This window comes from Acyrthosiphon pisum, chromosome X, assembly GCF_005508785.2.
Source record: "Acyrthosiphon pisum isolate AL4f chromosome X, pea_aphid_22Mar2018_4r6ur, whole genome shotgun sequence".
Taxonomy (NCBI): domain Eukaryota; kingdom Metazoa; phylum Arthropoda; class Insecta; order Hemiptera; family Aphididae; genus Acyrthosiphon; species Acyrthosiphon pisum.
The window spans coordinates 85,137,948-85,155,886 of record NC_042493.1 but is presented as its reverse complement, the minus strand read 5'-3'; the positions used below and the strand labels follow the sequence as shown (position 1 = coordinate 85,155,886).

At 26.5% G+C, this 17,939-nt stretch overlaps 1 protein-coding gene and 1 long non-coding RNA gene across 6 annotated transcripts in view; both read right to left on the bottom strand.

Moving 5' to 3' along the window:
* Nucleotides 1-691: 691 nt before the first annotated feature.
* LOC100570311 lies at nt 692-2,305 on the bottom strand. Its single transcript, XR_511213.3, has 3 exons — nt 1,906-2,305; nt 1,115-1,298; nt 692-1,008 (listed from the first exon to the last, which is right to left on the bottom strand). It is a non-coding gene; the product is annotated as an uncharacterized LOC100570311 (long non-coding RNA).
* Nucleotides 2,306-7,184: 4,879 nt separating this feature from the next.
* LOC100162451 (synaptosomal-associated protein 25) overlaps nt 7,185-17,939 on the bottom strand; it is a 15,839-nt gene continuing 5,084 nt past the window's right edge. For 2 of the 5 annotated variants that reach the window (XM_001950040.5, XM_029490512.1), the window contains exons 2-8: nt 14,087-14,250; nt 13,948-13,989; nt 12,095-12,143; nt 9,315-9,432; nt 9,108-9,236; nt 8,724-8,868; nt 7,185-8,366 (exon numbers count right to left, since the gene is read on the bottom strand). In XM_001950040.5, coding sequence (XP_001950075.1) covers nt 8,304-8,366; nt 8,724-8,868; nt 9,108-9,236; nt 9,315-9,432; nt 12,095-12,143; nt 13,948-13,989; nt 14,087-14,206 — 666 coding nt within the window. In that variant the 5' untranslated portion in view covers nt 14,207-14,250 and the 3' untranslated portion in view covers nt 7,185-8,303. Of the gene's footprint in view, nt 8,367-8,723; nt 8,869-9,107; nt 9,237-9,314; nt 9,433-10,436; nt 10,486-11,199; nt 11,249-12,094; nt 12,144-13,947; nt 13,990-14,086; nt 14,251-15,078; nt 15,229-17,939 lie in introns of those variants that run through there. The other 3 variants (XM_008190414.3, XM_008190415.3, XM_003248239.4) reach the window with 3 other exon arrangements.

Below are 17,939 nucleotides of genomic sequence, written 5' to 3'. Positions count from 1 at the left end.
GTATTAATATTCATGCTTTTTTACCCAATAAATAAAATTTTATTGATATTTATAGCAAAAAAAAACTAAAAAAGTTGAAAACCGACAATGTCCGTAAACAAGATGAGTTGAAATATTTTCAAAACTTTATGGTGTAAAGAAAATGAAAATATAAATATTCAGTAAAATGTTCATGTGTTTACAATTATTCGTAAACCATATACAATAATAACATATCACTGAAATACTGAATTCAATTTAAAACAACCATTACCCCCTCACCCCTGACAATTTCCTGCGGACACCCTTGAGAATACCAATTGTACTTACATAAATATAACTCATTTAACACTATAATAATGTTATCTATATTATGTCATAAATTATAATATATTACATGCAATCTGGGGGGCAACATTCTGATAAAATAGTAACTAATAAAATGGTAAAATTATAAAAGTAAATGTGAATACATAATTCAATAACTTTTATATAATTTGACTTGGACAATATGAGAACATAATGCAGTAACCTAGATGGTGGCGGGGCCCTGAACCAACTCAAAGTGGCCCCTTTATATTGGCATTGCCCAGGTTGCCCTTGAGGTTTTCACAGTACTGTACATATTATGATAAAATATTACCATACCTACATTCAGCTTCAATGTTTAATTTCAAAGCATTTTATTTGATTAAATAATTAGAAATTGATAAAATATAAATAAATGGTTTATTATAAATTAAACAAAATCATGGATTTCTTACACTATAATAAATTTTTTATGTATCATTGTGTATTTATTATATCACATATTATGAACAATGGGACCACGTTTACTAATTAATAATACAGTTTGGTGACAAATGCCTTGTCAACAATTACTACACCACCAACATTACTTATAGTTTCCGAAATTTCTTCCATTGATCAGGTATTGGTGCTAGCGTCGTACATTTCAATAGAATTCAACCGCCATTCCACTTTGACATCATAACCAGCATAACATACAACCATCCATAGCGATTACACCTAGATTAAAAAATGTATTTTAATTTAACACAATTTTAGATATTATTCAAAATATTGATATTAATTACTGGAACCGCTTTGAGGTATATTAAATATTTATTATTACCTGTACATTTCCTTGCTGATCATGATCTTCACATTCTCTTATAACTAAAGCATATTTTTTGTGTTCACTAAAATTAGTGAACTTAGCCCGGAAATATTGACTAACAGACGAGTTAATACAACCTCGTGTCCAATAACTATTGTATCATCATCAGCTTTTTGCCTTATCTCTTGAAACGACATACCTAAAACAAACATTTATTATAAATACTTTTTTATTATTTCTATATAATATATATTACAATCAAATTTGCTTATAACGATCTTCTAGGATCTAGGGAATCTGATCTAACTGAACTTTGTTATATCCGGAACATTAAAAGTAACATGATTTTTTTTGAAAAATTGATTAATTAAATACATTTTTTACTGTTTAATTTTTTTTAGGATTACATTGTATTTTAATACTCAAGGTATGTATATGTATTTATAATTTTTTATAAAAGTACATATTATAATATATAGTACATGTTTACGATTAGTTGGAAAAATAATCTATTATAGTGGTTTGTTTATAATTTGAATGAGATTTTTTAACAAAATTAGAAATTTAGAAATATTGTTTAATGTCATTGATACTTCTGGCGTATGGTATTTATATCACTGTTTACCGAAACAAAAGTACGCACCTGATCAATATAAAAATACATTCCCGAAATAGAAACGTATGCTGTATACGATACGGTCGTACAAGACACGTTCCTGATAAAATTAAGAATTATCGTTTCGGACGAAATCAAATTTAGCATACATACATATTATTAATCGCATATTTAATATTCCAAAACATACTTGCGTAAAGATTGTAGGACATCAAATACTGTGTGTTCAGTATTTGTATGGTTTGATGATTACATTTATTGGGTTTCGGAACACCCATTTGTTCACTCTTACAATACAATGAACGGTGTATTTCATTCATCTCTTTTATGGACGACACTCCTTTTAAAATATGATAAAAATACTAGTAGTTAGTGTATGGTAGCACAGACTCCGTATCGTTCGTCCGCGACACAAACAATTAATCTATACGACAGGACGTGTTGTCCCTTGTCGAAGGACGAAGGACGCGCGGTATTCGACAGTGATTTTGTTTTGATGTTTTTAAAATTAATCGGAAATGGCCAATGATCTGCCTATAGGTTAGGAATATAATCATGATCATGACTAAACACATTTTTTTATACGGTCATGCCAAGGCACTAAACTCCGCTTCTGATAACTTCACGAAATGAGTCGCACGATTAAACAGCCACAGGCTGCGCTGCGTACGCTAGAGTTGCTACTTTAACCCGCGTAATATAAGGATTAAGGATTATTAATGTTTTTACGTTTTTAGGAAAACGTATGAATATTTTTGAACCATGACCCTCCTTAGATTTTCTAACATGTACTCAATACCATTTAACAAGTGATGCAAGGACGCTATTTGCGGTATTCAGGAAAGCTATTCCGATATTCCAAGCAGGTTCCCGACATAATAGAGGCTGTTTTACCCAGGTCCTTGCCTTGCGGTCTAATTATCTGGAAAGAGAATACCTATAACATTAATACTAAAACTGGCGTAGTATTTATTGATTTTACTGCGACCCATGGTCTATGGGGTATGAAACTGTCTATATAGAAACTAACTATTACTCAAGAGTCGAGAGTCAAGGTAACAAAAATAATAATCTGCTAAACAGGCGCGGACTGGTGAAAAAGGGCATTTAAAGGGAAAATAACAAACATTTCTGGATAAATTTAAAACATGTAGAATATTTAAAAATAGTAATACATTTTATTTTGTTTTAATAAAATATCAAAATATTGAATACACGTTAAAAACGTAAATAGGTACCAAGTTACAACAAACTTTCAATCAAAATTGTACAATATTAGTTTACTTATAATCGTAAGCTGGTAACGATTTGGTGTTCATTAAGTGTCTAGAGAGTCACTATGATGGACGTGTTAAATTCAAAATCTATGATATAAAATCACTGTACCTATATGAAAAACGATTATGATCGAAGACAGTCTGTCAGCCTATAATATATATATTTGATGATATTATTGTGAATTGTAATTTATTTTACCATTAAACATTAGTACTAGGTAAGTACCGTAGGTTAAATTCATTTTTATTAAAAAAATTGCATTTAAATATGACATTGTATATTTGTATGTATAACATATAATATACCTATATAGGTAGGTACCTAAAAAAAATTAAGTACGCCTCGTGTATTCTGGTCATTTCGTATTTTTGTTTATAATAATTTCGTGTATTAACAAATAATAATATATTTTACTGTTGTCTAGTCCGCTAGTCGTCTATAGTCTGGGTCGCGTTACCGACCACAACGGAGTACGGGCGATGAATATTTACTTTTTTTTTAATAAATAAAAATAAATTAATACTTTATATTATTCTTTTTTTCTATGTGTTATTTGGTCACTTACGAGGTTAATCCTCCTACAATATAATTTTTAGATTTTTTTTACTTCATGAACTAATTACGTGGAACTTTGGTTTACATTTTAAATTCTTAGCTACCCACAAAAATTTTTATATATTTTTAACCATAAACAATTTGCTGATTTTCAATTTGTTAAATTTTACACTTAAAATGCTTAAAAAAATCGTGCCTATCTATATTTAATATTTAAACAATGTGTTTAATTATTGTAACAATTTGTTATTAGGACCCTTGTATTACATTTTAAAACTTTTTGACCCAACGTATATAATGTCGATGACATTTTTCGAAAAAAGCTAAATAAATTACAAATTTCAAATGACTGTAAACAGTAGGTATCAAAGTATTTTGAAAAAGTTATCAAATATATCAAATTATAAAATAAACAATTTGTGTAAATTTCAAGTAGGTATATATATGGTCATTCATTTTTTAATTACAACGAAATAAGTAGTATTGTAAAAACTTGACTTGCCGGTAGAAATTTTTTTTTTGTTTTGACGAATTCAGTCAAAATTCTTATAAAAACTCATATAACGCTCATAAAAATGTGTTGTTGATTTAAGTACCTACGCTCCATATTTTTTTAATTTCCACTAACAAAAAAGTATGAGGAACCTTGTATTAATTTTTTCAAGGTTTTTGACTTAGCCAACATATTTTTGTGGATATAAAAAAGCTAATAAGAATCGAAAATATTATATGGTTATACTATGAAAATGTCATATTATGTATCTAAAGTTATTATTCTTTTTAGAGTTCCATCAAAAACCAAAATCGATTTTGTCAAAACTGATGTACAGAAAAATTCCCGTTTTTTTTGATTATTTTTTATTTTTCCAGCGCTTTTTAAAATTATTAGGAATTTTTACCTCTCGTATGCACCAACTGATTCACTTACCCACAGGACAAGTGAAGTTATATACTGATATACTAAAGTTGAAAATCGAAGCATCGACTACTTATCATGTAGAAACACAAAAAATTAAAAAACCACTCATTATTGTAAGTCAACTTCATTCATTGCTCCGCTCAGAATCACTCACCAGTCGGTTTATGTTATCCGTTTTGTCCAGTACCAAATATACACTATAAAATACCAGTTGTCAGTGACTACCGATCAGTGATCACTAGGGTTCGGATTGAAGCCAAACCAAAGGGAGAATGGGAAAGGGACATCACAACTAATGGACTTTTAGTGGATAATATTATACATAGTAAAACACCCGGGTTGGACCTCCCCGAAGACTGGTGACCAGGCTGAATCTCATATTAACCAGCCAAGGTTGGTGTAACTATTTATTGCATAAATGGCGAATCAAGGCAGATCCTAATTGCAACTATAGTGCAGATGAGCAAACTGTGGAACATATAGTAAATTAGTGGGAAAATAGGAAATTCCGTGGAACATTAACTGATAAAAATGCAGCAATGGAGAAGGCAATTAAATGGCCGGACTCATTGGATGTCGACATTTAACGCCATCCAGTACCAAAGACAAAATTTAGTTTACCTGCTATCCTATAGTATTTACTTCTCTATTTATTTATTATATTATATTCTATATTTGTTATTTTAATATTTGTGTTCTAATTTTCCTGTTAACTATTAATAACATATATTGTAATAAAATTATATGGCATTCAATAAAGGTCATAATAACATATATTTTTTAAAATTTTTTTAATTTAAAGTATCAACGTTTATTGAATCCTTGAATCCTACAATAAAATAATGTATATACTTATTATTTTTCAGCGTACTGTATTTTTTTTTAATAAAATAGAAGGCAGTCATATTTTTCTTAAAAAATGCACAGTTTAAGTTGTTAAATATATTGATGTTAAGGTGAAATAGTGTTGGATTCTAGAGGCTAAGGATGACTTAAAACAAAAAAGGTTGAGAATCACTGCTCTAGATGAATCTATAATAGTAGCTATAGGTACCTATTGATTAAAAATGGATAACTTTTTTGTTACCCACCTCAGCCCACTGTAGTTCCACTTCAAAAATATATTACCTACATCTATACTCCAACTTCCAAGCAACTGCATAAGCTAAAGAAAAAATAGGTTAATGCTAAATAGGTAGTTTGCATTACAATTATGACAATGAAGAAATATTACTTATATTTTTAAACATGCATACTATATCGGTCGACAAAATGATGTCAATTGTTTTTTTTTTTTTTGATAAAAAAACCAATAAATGCAATTTTACAACACAATAAAATAATGTAATAAATTTAAGATTACATGCACATTGCATAGTATAGATAGATAATGAATATAAGATATAGAAGTTATTACACTCAAATATAGGTAGATAATAGATATAAGTATATAGTTTACAAATAAAAGTTTCATAATAGTATAATTATATATTATTACATATCTAATAATAATTGTTTTAAATAATATTTTACAGGTGTATTTAGATAAAAAGATTATAATAATATATACTTATTTAATAATACAATCAAATATATCAGTGCCCTAACATCGAAGATGAAAATAATAAAATAATATGTGAAACAAAATTTACTTTTTATAAATGTAAGTAATATATTTAAAATAATATTAAATTACATTTGTTGAATCAGTTGAATACAACAATGTAAATACTAAATATGACCTACTAAATACTATGTATTTAAACTTTAGTGCAACGATATTATTAATATAATTTGTGAAATGATAATTTATTAATAGCAAGCATTGTCCAATCATCAATAGAAAGAAAATTGTGTATTTGATGGTTATATATTCAGGTTTTATACTGTAAAGTTATTATAATAGGTTTTAGTCTACATAAGGTTTCTTTGAAAAAACGTCAATAAGATCAACCACATGTATCAACAACTTAATTTCCCTAACAGAACTATTAAACAAATGTATCAAAATTCCTTCATTTGTAACTTTATACTTTTTTTTATAAAATTTAATTGACACGTGTATAAGTAGGTATATTTAGGTTATTTTATAACTTGACTATCGCGTAAGATGTGAATAAATATTTTTAAATATATTACTATTTTAAGTTTTTATTAATGATTAAAATATAGGAAAGAATTAAAAAATATATGCTAACAAATATAAATAATTTTTATAAAGTTTTTAACGTATAACAGCGTAACAAAGCAACTTGGGTGCAGGAGATAACTATTACTAATAATTAATATAAATAATACAAGGGAAAAAATATTTTAATCATATTCAACTTTATTCTTACACTAAATTTTGAAATTAGAGGGTAAAAAACCACACAGCTCTCCAAATAATATACTAGTATTAAAACTAAATAAAACAACAGTACAAATAATTGAAGATATAATACATATTATTGAAATATGTGTAACCTATTGTCTATTTAAATTAATAGATATTAAAATCATATGAATGAAGATATGTTTATGAATATATTTTATAGGGGAATGTAGTTATGTTCAATACTTATCCTTAAAAGTTATAATGATCAGTTTTCATCAAATATAACAAAATTCTAGATGAAATAGCTTAAGAGAAAAAGACGTAAAAATAAATCACTAAACTTAATGGAATTTAGTTAATAGGTACAACAAAACAAAAAAAAAATAAATAAATATAATTATTCTAGTTTATTATCACTTTTATTATAAAGAAAAATTACACTAACAATTTTAAATCTAATTAAATATTATTTATACAAAATAACAATTTTTTTAACCATATCATAACTGTGTCATAACAATCGCGCACACCAACAACCCAAAAATCAATAATTAATGAACTAAGAATTAATTTTAATAACAATGCACATTAAGCACAATGTGGTAATATTTTGAGCTATGACAAAAGTATAAAATAAGTATTGCACTTTTCTAAGGTAATAGTTATAATGATAATACGCAAGTGCACTTTCATTATGCAGTCTAATGTAAATAATAAATATTATACTAGATGTATTATTTTAGTAATTAAATACATAAAAATGTTATATAATATAAATATGCGAAAAAAATATTTCAATTGTATATTATTAATAATTTGGTGTACAATTATGTATTATATTATGTAGAGAATAGGCAACAAATATTATTTTTTTTTCCCACAAATTATAATTAATTTTATATCACGCTATGAAATAATGGTTTGATATTTGCTTCAAGAATCAACAATAATAAATATTAAATTTATAAATATCATTAATAAAAATAATAATTATGATTTGGTTAAATGTTTTAATATCTTCAAAACATATTTGTTTACATAAATGTTGATAAGTTTAATGAGAATTACCAAGTTATTTTGGATCTTTCTAAAAATTATTGCTGTATTTAATCCTAGTAATAGTATTAATATTAATGATGATAAATCTAAAAAAAATTAACAGTAAATGAAAATTTAATTGTTGGACCACATAACACAGCTATTTATCTCTGTAACCAAATTTGCTGCCAGCCTTTTATTCTTAAACAATATTAACAATAGTAAAAAAAAGCTAAAAATTATTAAACTAACTAATATTAATCAATAAGACATAAAAATGTATGTAAAATATTTATAACTATAATATTACATAACAATAATTCACGATAAATAAATTATATATTTTTTTTTATAAATACAATTTAAAGAATTATCAAATTAAAAAAAAAAAGTTATATTTCTGATAGCTGTAGCAATAAATCAAAACAAATAGCCGTAGTAGTATAATAGCTGTTGTCCTAGCCATATTTTGCATATCGATTTACTTGAGCAGTTCATGTGCTCGTTGGTTCGCCACTGAAATTCTTGTTTCATTAGATCCAGCCTAAACAAAAGAGAATTGTTAAAGTAAAATAAAATATTAACAATTATGTGATATTAATTTATACATGATATATAAATATATATGGATATACATATTTTACTTATTTGGAAAATGTTGAAGAAAGAGATTTAAAAATTATATCATACAGGTATGATACCTGTATATCAATAGTAAAATCTACCATAAAAAATAGTTTTTCTAAAGTATTGAACATATTTTAATATTATTCAATCTTATTTCAAAATAGAAATTTTGATTTTAAATTTATTTAATTTTATTTTAATCATGAACAATGGATATACACAAATATTCAAATATATCAAATGTAAACTCCAAACAATAAAAACTAAAAAGTACCTTCATGTTTATTCGTGAAACTTGTCTATTCTGATTCTCCAATTCACTTCCCATATCCAGTGCCATGTTACGAAGATTTCCAATCATAGTATTAACTTGACCCATATTTTCTTCCATTTCATTTTCTCGTGCGTCATTTGTTATTCTATTAATCATAGTAACATAAAAATAGAAAATACATCTTAGTAGAGCCACAACCATTGATCATAAAAAATAAATAATATCAGAATAAATGGTATTTATAAATTTTAAACAAAAAACTTAAACATAATTTTATATATAATGAAAATCTCCAAGGAATATTGTATGATCAGTATAGTTTAATCAGAGTAATCGTGCTAGTAGACAGTTTATAATTTTAACTATTATTATAAAAGTACCTACTTTGCTATATAACCTCCTTGGGCACCCATTCCATTACGTTCATCCATCACACGCTGTGGTTGATTGTTAACCACTTTTCCATCATCATTACCTCGCCACGTACCTTCATCTTCTTTAAAAGAAGCTGACCTTTTGAGTACACATTGGTATTAAACAAATGAAGGTCAATAATATATATAAAAATATGAAATTTTATTTTTAACATACTTGTTACAAGGCAGCACACAAATTCCACAACATTTTTCCATGCCTGTAAGGTTCTTTTCCGCCTCTTTCATGTCAGCATTAATCTGATCCATGCCTTCTTCAATCCTGTCCAATTGTTCTATGATTTTTGAAATATTCACATACACACATACACACACGCATAACACACACAAAAATAAAAAATATATTAGACAATAATAATAATATTTAATTAGAATAATAGAGTTGTACAAAAGTGTATATATTATTGTTTTTGTGTGTAGTGATTTTTCCTAAAAATGTGATAATTAAACTCTGAACTAAACGCGCAATGCTTACATAAATAAAATATTAAAAGAATATCATAAGTTTAAATAGTTATTATAATTTATGAATAAATAATAATCGGTTAATAAAAATAGAATGTTCATATCAAAGAACATTACCGGCAGTATCATATTATTAGATAATTATTATATTGTTTTAATTTTGCATTAAAAACGTTTCCTCAGATTCGCATTTATATTAAGTAAATAATTTTTTTTGTTTTGTATAAATTATGTTGTTGTTTCGTTCATTTTTGACATCAATAGGTTATAAATTATAATTATAGCTCAGTGGCGTATGAAGATGTTTAATTTAATAAAAGTTACTGAATTAATTACATTCAAACTGTTTTTGTTAAATTGTTTTTTTCTAACACAAACATATTTATAGTTCTGTTTTTCAGTTATGATATAATTTGCAAATCATATTTTAGATGTATTAATTCTAAATTATTTTTAACTTTCAAAATATGCCCTTGTGATAGGTACCTATACGCCACTGAAAAGATTAAATTAAGACTATTATACATTTATTTATAAAGTAATGAAATTTAGTTGTAAAATTTAAATTGCCTTAAATGTTCTTTTAGGCATTGAAATTAACTATATTTATTAAAATTGTTTATTATTTATATTCCATTGACTATATTTAATTATTAATAAAGTTATAAACATGAATAATATTTAAATTATGAATATTTTTAGAATAATAAAATCCAACTCGATACCATTTATCGCGTCTCAAATTTTAGCATTATTATTATTGTTTTTATACTTTGTTTGTTAACTCATTTTTTTTTTATTTCATAGCTCTTACCCCCTTGTTCATCCAACATCACTAGAGATTTCATCCCGACTTCATGGCTCTACACAAAAAAAAAAAAACAACAACAACAATAATCACCGACAACAAAGCCTTTGTCGTAATGATCAAGATAGTGTGTCGATGTATATTTTATATTTATTGTCTTCTATCTATATATTATATATATATATAAAATATGTATAAATATTAAATGTATTTTTAAGGTCTACAGGGATTTTTATCTATCTATTATTTTTATAATATTATGTCTAAGACGATTGAATTAAAATGATATACAATATGGATTAGGTAATTTAAATATAACAGGACAAATAATAATCAACATTCAACAGTTAAGGTTTAATAAATAAACAAAAATAATTATGCCGAATTCATACAACAACAAGTCAACAATAACAACAACACAACAACTTAATTACTATTATAATAATATGCTATGCAAAACGAGGAAAAACGTTAAGTATTTGGGAAAAATTTAAATCTTAAGGAAAGAAATACACAGAGGTAAAATAATGAAAATAATTGTTTGTAGTTCATATTTCTACATACAGTTACATTCATATTTTAGATTTATTCTATTATTTATACAACCCCAAATAATATTTTTATTTTTTAAGTTAAATACCTATACTATCATAATATTATTCACCTCTAAAATATATTCTATAAACTATAACATCACAATTACAGCAGTTTATGCAGAATCAAATAAAAAGCAATTTAATAAAATATCCTTAGGCAATATAAGTCTTACCGCCTTGTATGTGCAAATTTTCTACGGTTTTTGTGCCAACATCTACACTCTACAAATAAAATATAAAAATTAAAATAATAAACATCAATGCTAAGTACATATTGTAGAATAAAATAGACAAAATTAATAATAGTGAATAAAAGCAAAATAATTAAATAATATAAAAAATGTTATTATAGCAACAAATAAATGACAATTTTTAAACTACTATTGTCTATTACCATCTATAATCATTAATCATCAAACAATTTAAATATTACTGTAGTAATTATCAAAATATATAAATTATTATGTATATAATTAAAATCAAGCTTGAAAGACATAGTTATAAAAGGTATCTTTAATTAAGCAAATACACATTGTATTGAACTATACAAATCACTTATCAGCGCCCTTGCTTTTATAACAGAGTAAAAAAAAGCCCACGAATGCAACATTTTTCCTTCCTTCTTTTGATATATTAGTGTTATTACTTTATTAGTGTTTGTGTAATGATGTTGTGATCGATGAGATATATATATATATAAATATATTAACATTTATAAAAATATTGGTTATGTAATTTTATTAATATCTGTGAATTTGTGATTTTAGTGCTTGGTGAAACACGGTCGGTGGATAGATAAAAATTACCACCGCCGGTAATGCTCATAATTCTTTATCATCATTAAGTTTATTTTCAATAACTTAAAAATAAAAACAAGTTGACACACAATGTGAGTAGCGCGCGTGCACTTTGGAGTGAACCATTATGATATAATATGTATGTGTACACTGTATATTTGGGTGTATGGGTGTTTATATATGTATGTGTGTATATGAGATTGTGTCCTTTAAAAGTAGACAAGATCCCGTAGCAACAGCAACGGCAGCAGCAACAAGAACATCAACTCACCTCCCTGGTCATCGAGTGCAACTAATGTCCTTATTCCAGCCTCCTTGCTCTATGATTGTAGTATTTGAAAGTAGAAGAGTGGTAGTAGTGATGGTGGTGGTAGGTGGTGGTGATCGTGTGGTGTGCGTGTGACAGAAAAAAAACCAATAATAATAACATTATATGAGAGATAGTGTAACCTATTCATTTTTGTATACATCAATTCTGGTGTGTATTATTTTTAATAATATTTGAAATTTTAAAAGTATATTCATATACTTTTTATTTGCTTGTGTATAATTAAAAGATTTTATTAGTTTATTTCTGTAAAATAATGTGTGTAAATTGGTTCTTACAGTATAATATCTGTATTCATACTTGCAAATTGATAGTTTGCCAAAATGGTAAGTTAATACTTATTTTTCTTATAAATATACACGGAACAGTCTATAATGAACATTATAACTTTGATAAATATTTAATAAACAAATATTGTTTTTTTTTTTGTGTATTGTTGTATAAGGAAAAAAATATTACATTTTAAAATAGTTCAGTAGATACCGACTAAAAATTTTTTTCATATCTTTGAAGTTGTAAGTAAATTTTTATATTATTTTATTTATCTTTGTAACAATGTTTATTATAGGACACTGTATAAAGTATTTACATAAATGATGTTATACTATAAATAATATATATATATATATACAGGTGTCAGTCAAGTATCAATAACTCAGATTGCCAACAAAAAGTACAAGCCTAGTGATCACTTATTAGTCTTGACAAGTGTTTTACAATTAACAATTGCGGCTGAAGAAACGGCCGTCACTATATAAATAATGCAGTCACTTTATAAAATCTGCTATTTTCTGTAATATTTTTTATGTCTGTTATATAGAAGTTTGATCATACATGGATAATATTTTAATTGTATTTCAATCAAAAAACACTTGTTACAAATTGTTTTTCAAAATAAAAAATGTAAAGACAATAAAAAAAAATAAATATATATACTCAAATAACGTAATATAAAATTATTTAAATTATTATATTGGTCAATTCATAAATAGCTTAACACATAGGTATGTTTTTATTTTTTCACAAAATTGTGTGAGCAATTTTTTTTTGTGGACTTCCAAGTTATTGAAACTCAACTGTATTATACTTGTTGAGAATTATATTATATTAAATTTGTTTCAACAAACTGTTATAATATTATTTTACACTTTTTATATTAGTATGTATTTGTATGAGTTGGCATTTTGTGAACTTGTATATTACTGAATATTATTGTTTTCTAAATAAATAATTCACATGTGTTTGAAAATTGAAGAACGAATCTTATCAATTTTTAATTTGAGAATGTAACAAGCAAATAATGCACAAGACAAACACACACCGACATGCAGCAGCAGCAGCAGTAAGCAGCACCAGTAGCTTTATTATTTTACAAAAATATAATATATGTTATATTTTACACTCACACCTATAAACACAATTTTTTTTCATAATTATGTTAATATCGGATTTAATGAAAGAAAATATACGAGAACAATATTTGTAATATTACCCTCGTAATTTAGTCAACACTCAACATGTTGTGTTCATTAATAAAATAGTTCATTGCAGTACTATAAAATTCAAAAATAGTAAATATTTTTTGTCAACAATATTGTTGCCTTAGTAAATTAAGCATTATAGTTTAATATAAATATTTACACTTCTGAATTTTTTAAGTAACCACAAGTAAGAATTAAGAGTAAAATAATGATTAATTCACAATATATATGTTAAGTAGGTTAATATAATGGTTCATTAAACAATAAATATATTAATATATTATACTAAATAGTCTTTAAATAATATTATCTTACCTCTTCACATAGAGCCAACATTCTTCTGGTACTTTCAAGTGACTATAGTTATAAATGGCAAAAAAATAATAATTTATTTAAATAGGTATAGGCACATCTAATGACTATAGACTTAAGAATAAAGGTAAACATAACGCACTTCATCTGTTACTTCTCCAGCTTTCATTTGCAGCTCTTGAAGTTCAGTTTTTGGTACGGCTGGCTGTGGTGCTCCACCATCTGGTGACATAGCTGCGTTTGATTTTGTTGGTGCAGGCATGGTTAAATTTTGAATGAGGTAGTTCTTTTTTAGTTTTGCTTGAGCTGTATAAAAATACAATACATCTAGTTATGATACTTTAAATTTTAAATATATTATACTGTTCTTAATAAATAAAAAGAATTAAGAATATATTATATTAAATATTCAAATAATTTCCTCAATTACTAATTGGTAATTTCAAATAGAGATATCTTGTGATTTTTTTTGAATAATAAAATATATTGATAAATGTATAAATGTCCCCAATTAAATATTTTAATTACCGTCATTAAATTATTATTTGGTAAATAAACAATGAAGTAATTTAATAATCAATATTAATAAATCGACAATGGAAACGTCATCGAACAAATAGAATCATTATTCCTAGTTCTGACTCAGCCACTCGGCAGTCAGAGCGGACGTACTTTCTTAAAATGAGAAGAATAAGGACATGCCTGTTATCTTAGTATCGCTGATACCAGTATTGGAATTTTTATGATAACCATATAACCCATCAACGAAAAGTAATGATTTTCAATTAGTAAGTTTGTATAATGAAAACTTTAAACTTTAAAGGTTATTTCTAGTTTACATGGTTCGTAGACTCGTAGTAAAATTTAAATGTTGTGATCGGGATGTAAAAAGGCTTACGTATTTTATACAAATTGATAATTTATAAGATTGAAGATAAAAGCGTATATATACTTTATAATTTATAGTAAGTTATAACTTATAATACTATATGGGATTATAGAAAGTTGGTATTTACATATTGTATCTTACAATCATTAATGCTGAGTTTTTAATAATTAATAACATACAAGAAAACCCAAGAGAAATAAAGAAATCCTTTATAAATAAATATACATATTATAATGATTGCTTACGGATAAATACCCACAATAGCGAATTTAATAAAAATTTAAAAATACAAAAAACTATTTCAAGAAATTTTTCTGTGGTCAAATAGAATAAAAATTTGATTTCACGTTTTAAGAATATGAATAGATCATGTTCACTCGAAGAACGAAGGTTGAGCCGCTAAATCATACTATATAAATGTTTGGTAAAAAAATCTGTGCCGAATTTTTATATCTGTTTTCCCCCTCCCGAAAAATTACATTTGTTCTGGCTACATAATAATATGATGGTTGAAGGTTAACACTTGCATACTGCATACATCGGTTCTGGTTAGTGCCAACAAATATTTCGCTGTTCTATGAGCTGTGAATAACATTCATTTTGAAGTAAATTCTAACTGTTTTTAAATACCTAATCGATAGTCATATTAAAACCCTCGTGATCCATATGGGCATATAAATATATAATACATGCCTATTATGTATCTATATTGAATATCGTAATAAATAATAATAGGTATATATATTATAATACGTTTGTACGTACAGCTATATCATTATAACTTATAAGTAAGGCAAACGTTACGTATTTGAAATGTTTAAAATTTAAATGATTAAATTGTTAGGTACCTACTATTTATATAATTTTTTCGTTGTAAATAATTATTTGAATACTTCGATTAATGGCTTGAGCAGTTGAGCTATTATAGGGATAGGATAAAAGTATATTGATTTATGTTTAATTTTTAACAAATTATTGTATAGATCTATCTTCTATTCAGGTGCCTACTTCACTGCTGAGAAATTTTAATAAAGGAGGAGGGGTGAAACAAATAAAATGTCAAAAATATCATTTCACTTGAAAACATAAAATCCTGGATCTGAGCTCTCGCCCAACCAAAATCCGCATCACTATAACTGGCGGGATCGATTCCGATCTCCCCATAGCGGCTTAGTCCCTTGATACAGCCATTATAAATGGTCGGTATGCCGTATGCGAGGTGTACGGTGTACTTTAAGCAGCGGTGGTGGCAGCGGTGGCGGGGGCGTCGAGCAACCTTGACCCATTACCGCCGCCGCACCCTTCTATGTTTGTAAGTACCTATATTGCACGATATTGTTGCGTTATACGTTGTCTAAATAGCAAAAATTGGAAATGTAAACGAAAAAGAATCTAGAGACGTTCGCAATAAATACAGACGCCTACTGCATAATGTAATACTAATGAGTAATGGGTAATAATTGCTAATGCGATTGCGGCTTTATCGCCGTGATTTCCGTATAAGTATAGAAGACAGATACAGTTATAATACATGTATTGTGATAATACGTAAACCATACAGTTTGACGAATAAACTTAACTGATAGGTCGCTGAAATTATAGAAAAATATTTAGATATTTTTATAATAATATTGACCCCGGTACAACTTGATCAAATATTTATCCATAATGTCTATTCCTCAGATATTTATAATTTATATATTATTATTATATGAATGTGATGTTACCTACAAAGGACTGTTCTTACAATGACCAGTTAAAGTTAACCGACACTTAATCGGCCAAATCCTGCCGGTAATAAAATCTGCTATCAGTCGGTTAGCGTTAACCGGCACTTTACCGGACATTGTAAGAAAGGCCCTAAGTTAGGTTAATTGTAACTTGTGTAACTTGTAACTTAGGTGTTAGGTGTTGGAATAATATTTAAATCTTAATAAAAAGTAAAATTTTGCTTGAAAAACTCAATAATATATACCAACTAAGATATTTTTAGTCGTTGTCATTTTGAACCTCGATTTTCACTTAAAACAAAATTATGAGCAGACCAGGGCTTGCAAACGTTATAATAATATTTAATGATTATAACGTTATATTTGACAAAAAAAAAACGATTGAAGTTTGTAAACGTAATTATAACGGAAAGCGATAATCAAAAATAATTAAATACCGCAAAACAAAACATTATGATAAACAAAGTATATTATATATTATTAAAAAAAACATAACGTAAAACGTAATTTATAGAATATCATTAAACGAAAAATATCTCAAAACGTAATTTATAGAATTTCATTGAATGAAAAATAACGCAAAACGAAATTTAATGCTAAAATAGTATTGTATAATTTAAAAAACTAATGTCCACATTAAATAAATCATGGATGAATGTTTTAACTTAACAGCTGTGCGGGGATGCTGACTATAAATCTGAATAAATTATGAGCATTGGTTGAGAAAAAAATGAAATACAGATCTTTTAAACGTATGTAACACTGTCCGTGCATCCGACGACGTCCGATAATAATTCTTTAATGTAAAATATTCAATTAAAAAATGGGGCTAATGGGAGTATTATAGCTATATGTATAGGCGATATCGGTATGCATATACCCATACTATATTATAATATCACCAGTGGAAATGTGTTAATATAAGACGTAATATTATTAGGACTATAAACGCAACTATACAGTGTTAAAATTCTGAGCGGCTACAGTCCACCTAACAAAACTATTTATTTAAAATAACTCCTAGGGGGCTTATATCTAAATCAATAAGGGATATTTTTGTGGAGGCTAAATCTTGTTCGAGGGAGAGGCTAAAGTTAAGCCCCCCTCTAATTTCGCCAATCATTAGGACTCCTATATGAAAAGGCCAAGGATCTGGAATTTAGATAAGTAGAGACATTGGAGGGTTTTTTTTGTATTCATACGACATGAATATAATTTTTTCGGTTAGAGTCGCGAAAGTGCGTAACACTATAGAATCTGCTGCTAATGATATTTTTACATTAGATTTACGTATAGTCGTAATATTATGAATTATAAATTAATATGAACAATTTTACACTCTGGGCTACGGTTACAGCTTAAAAAGTGTTAAGGGG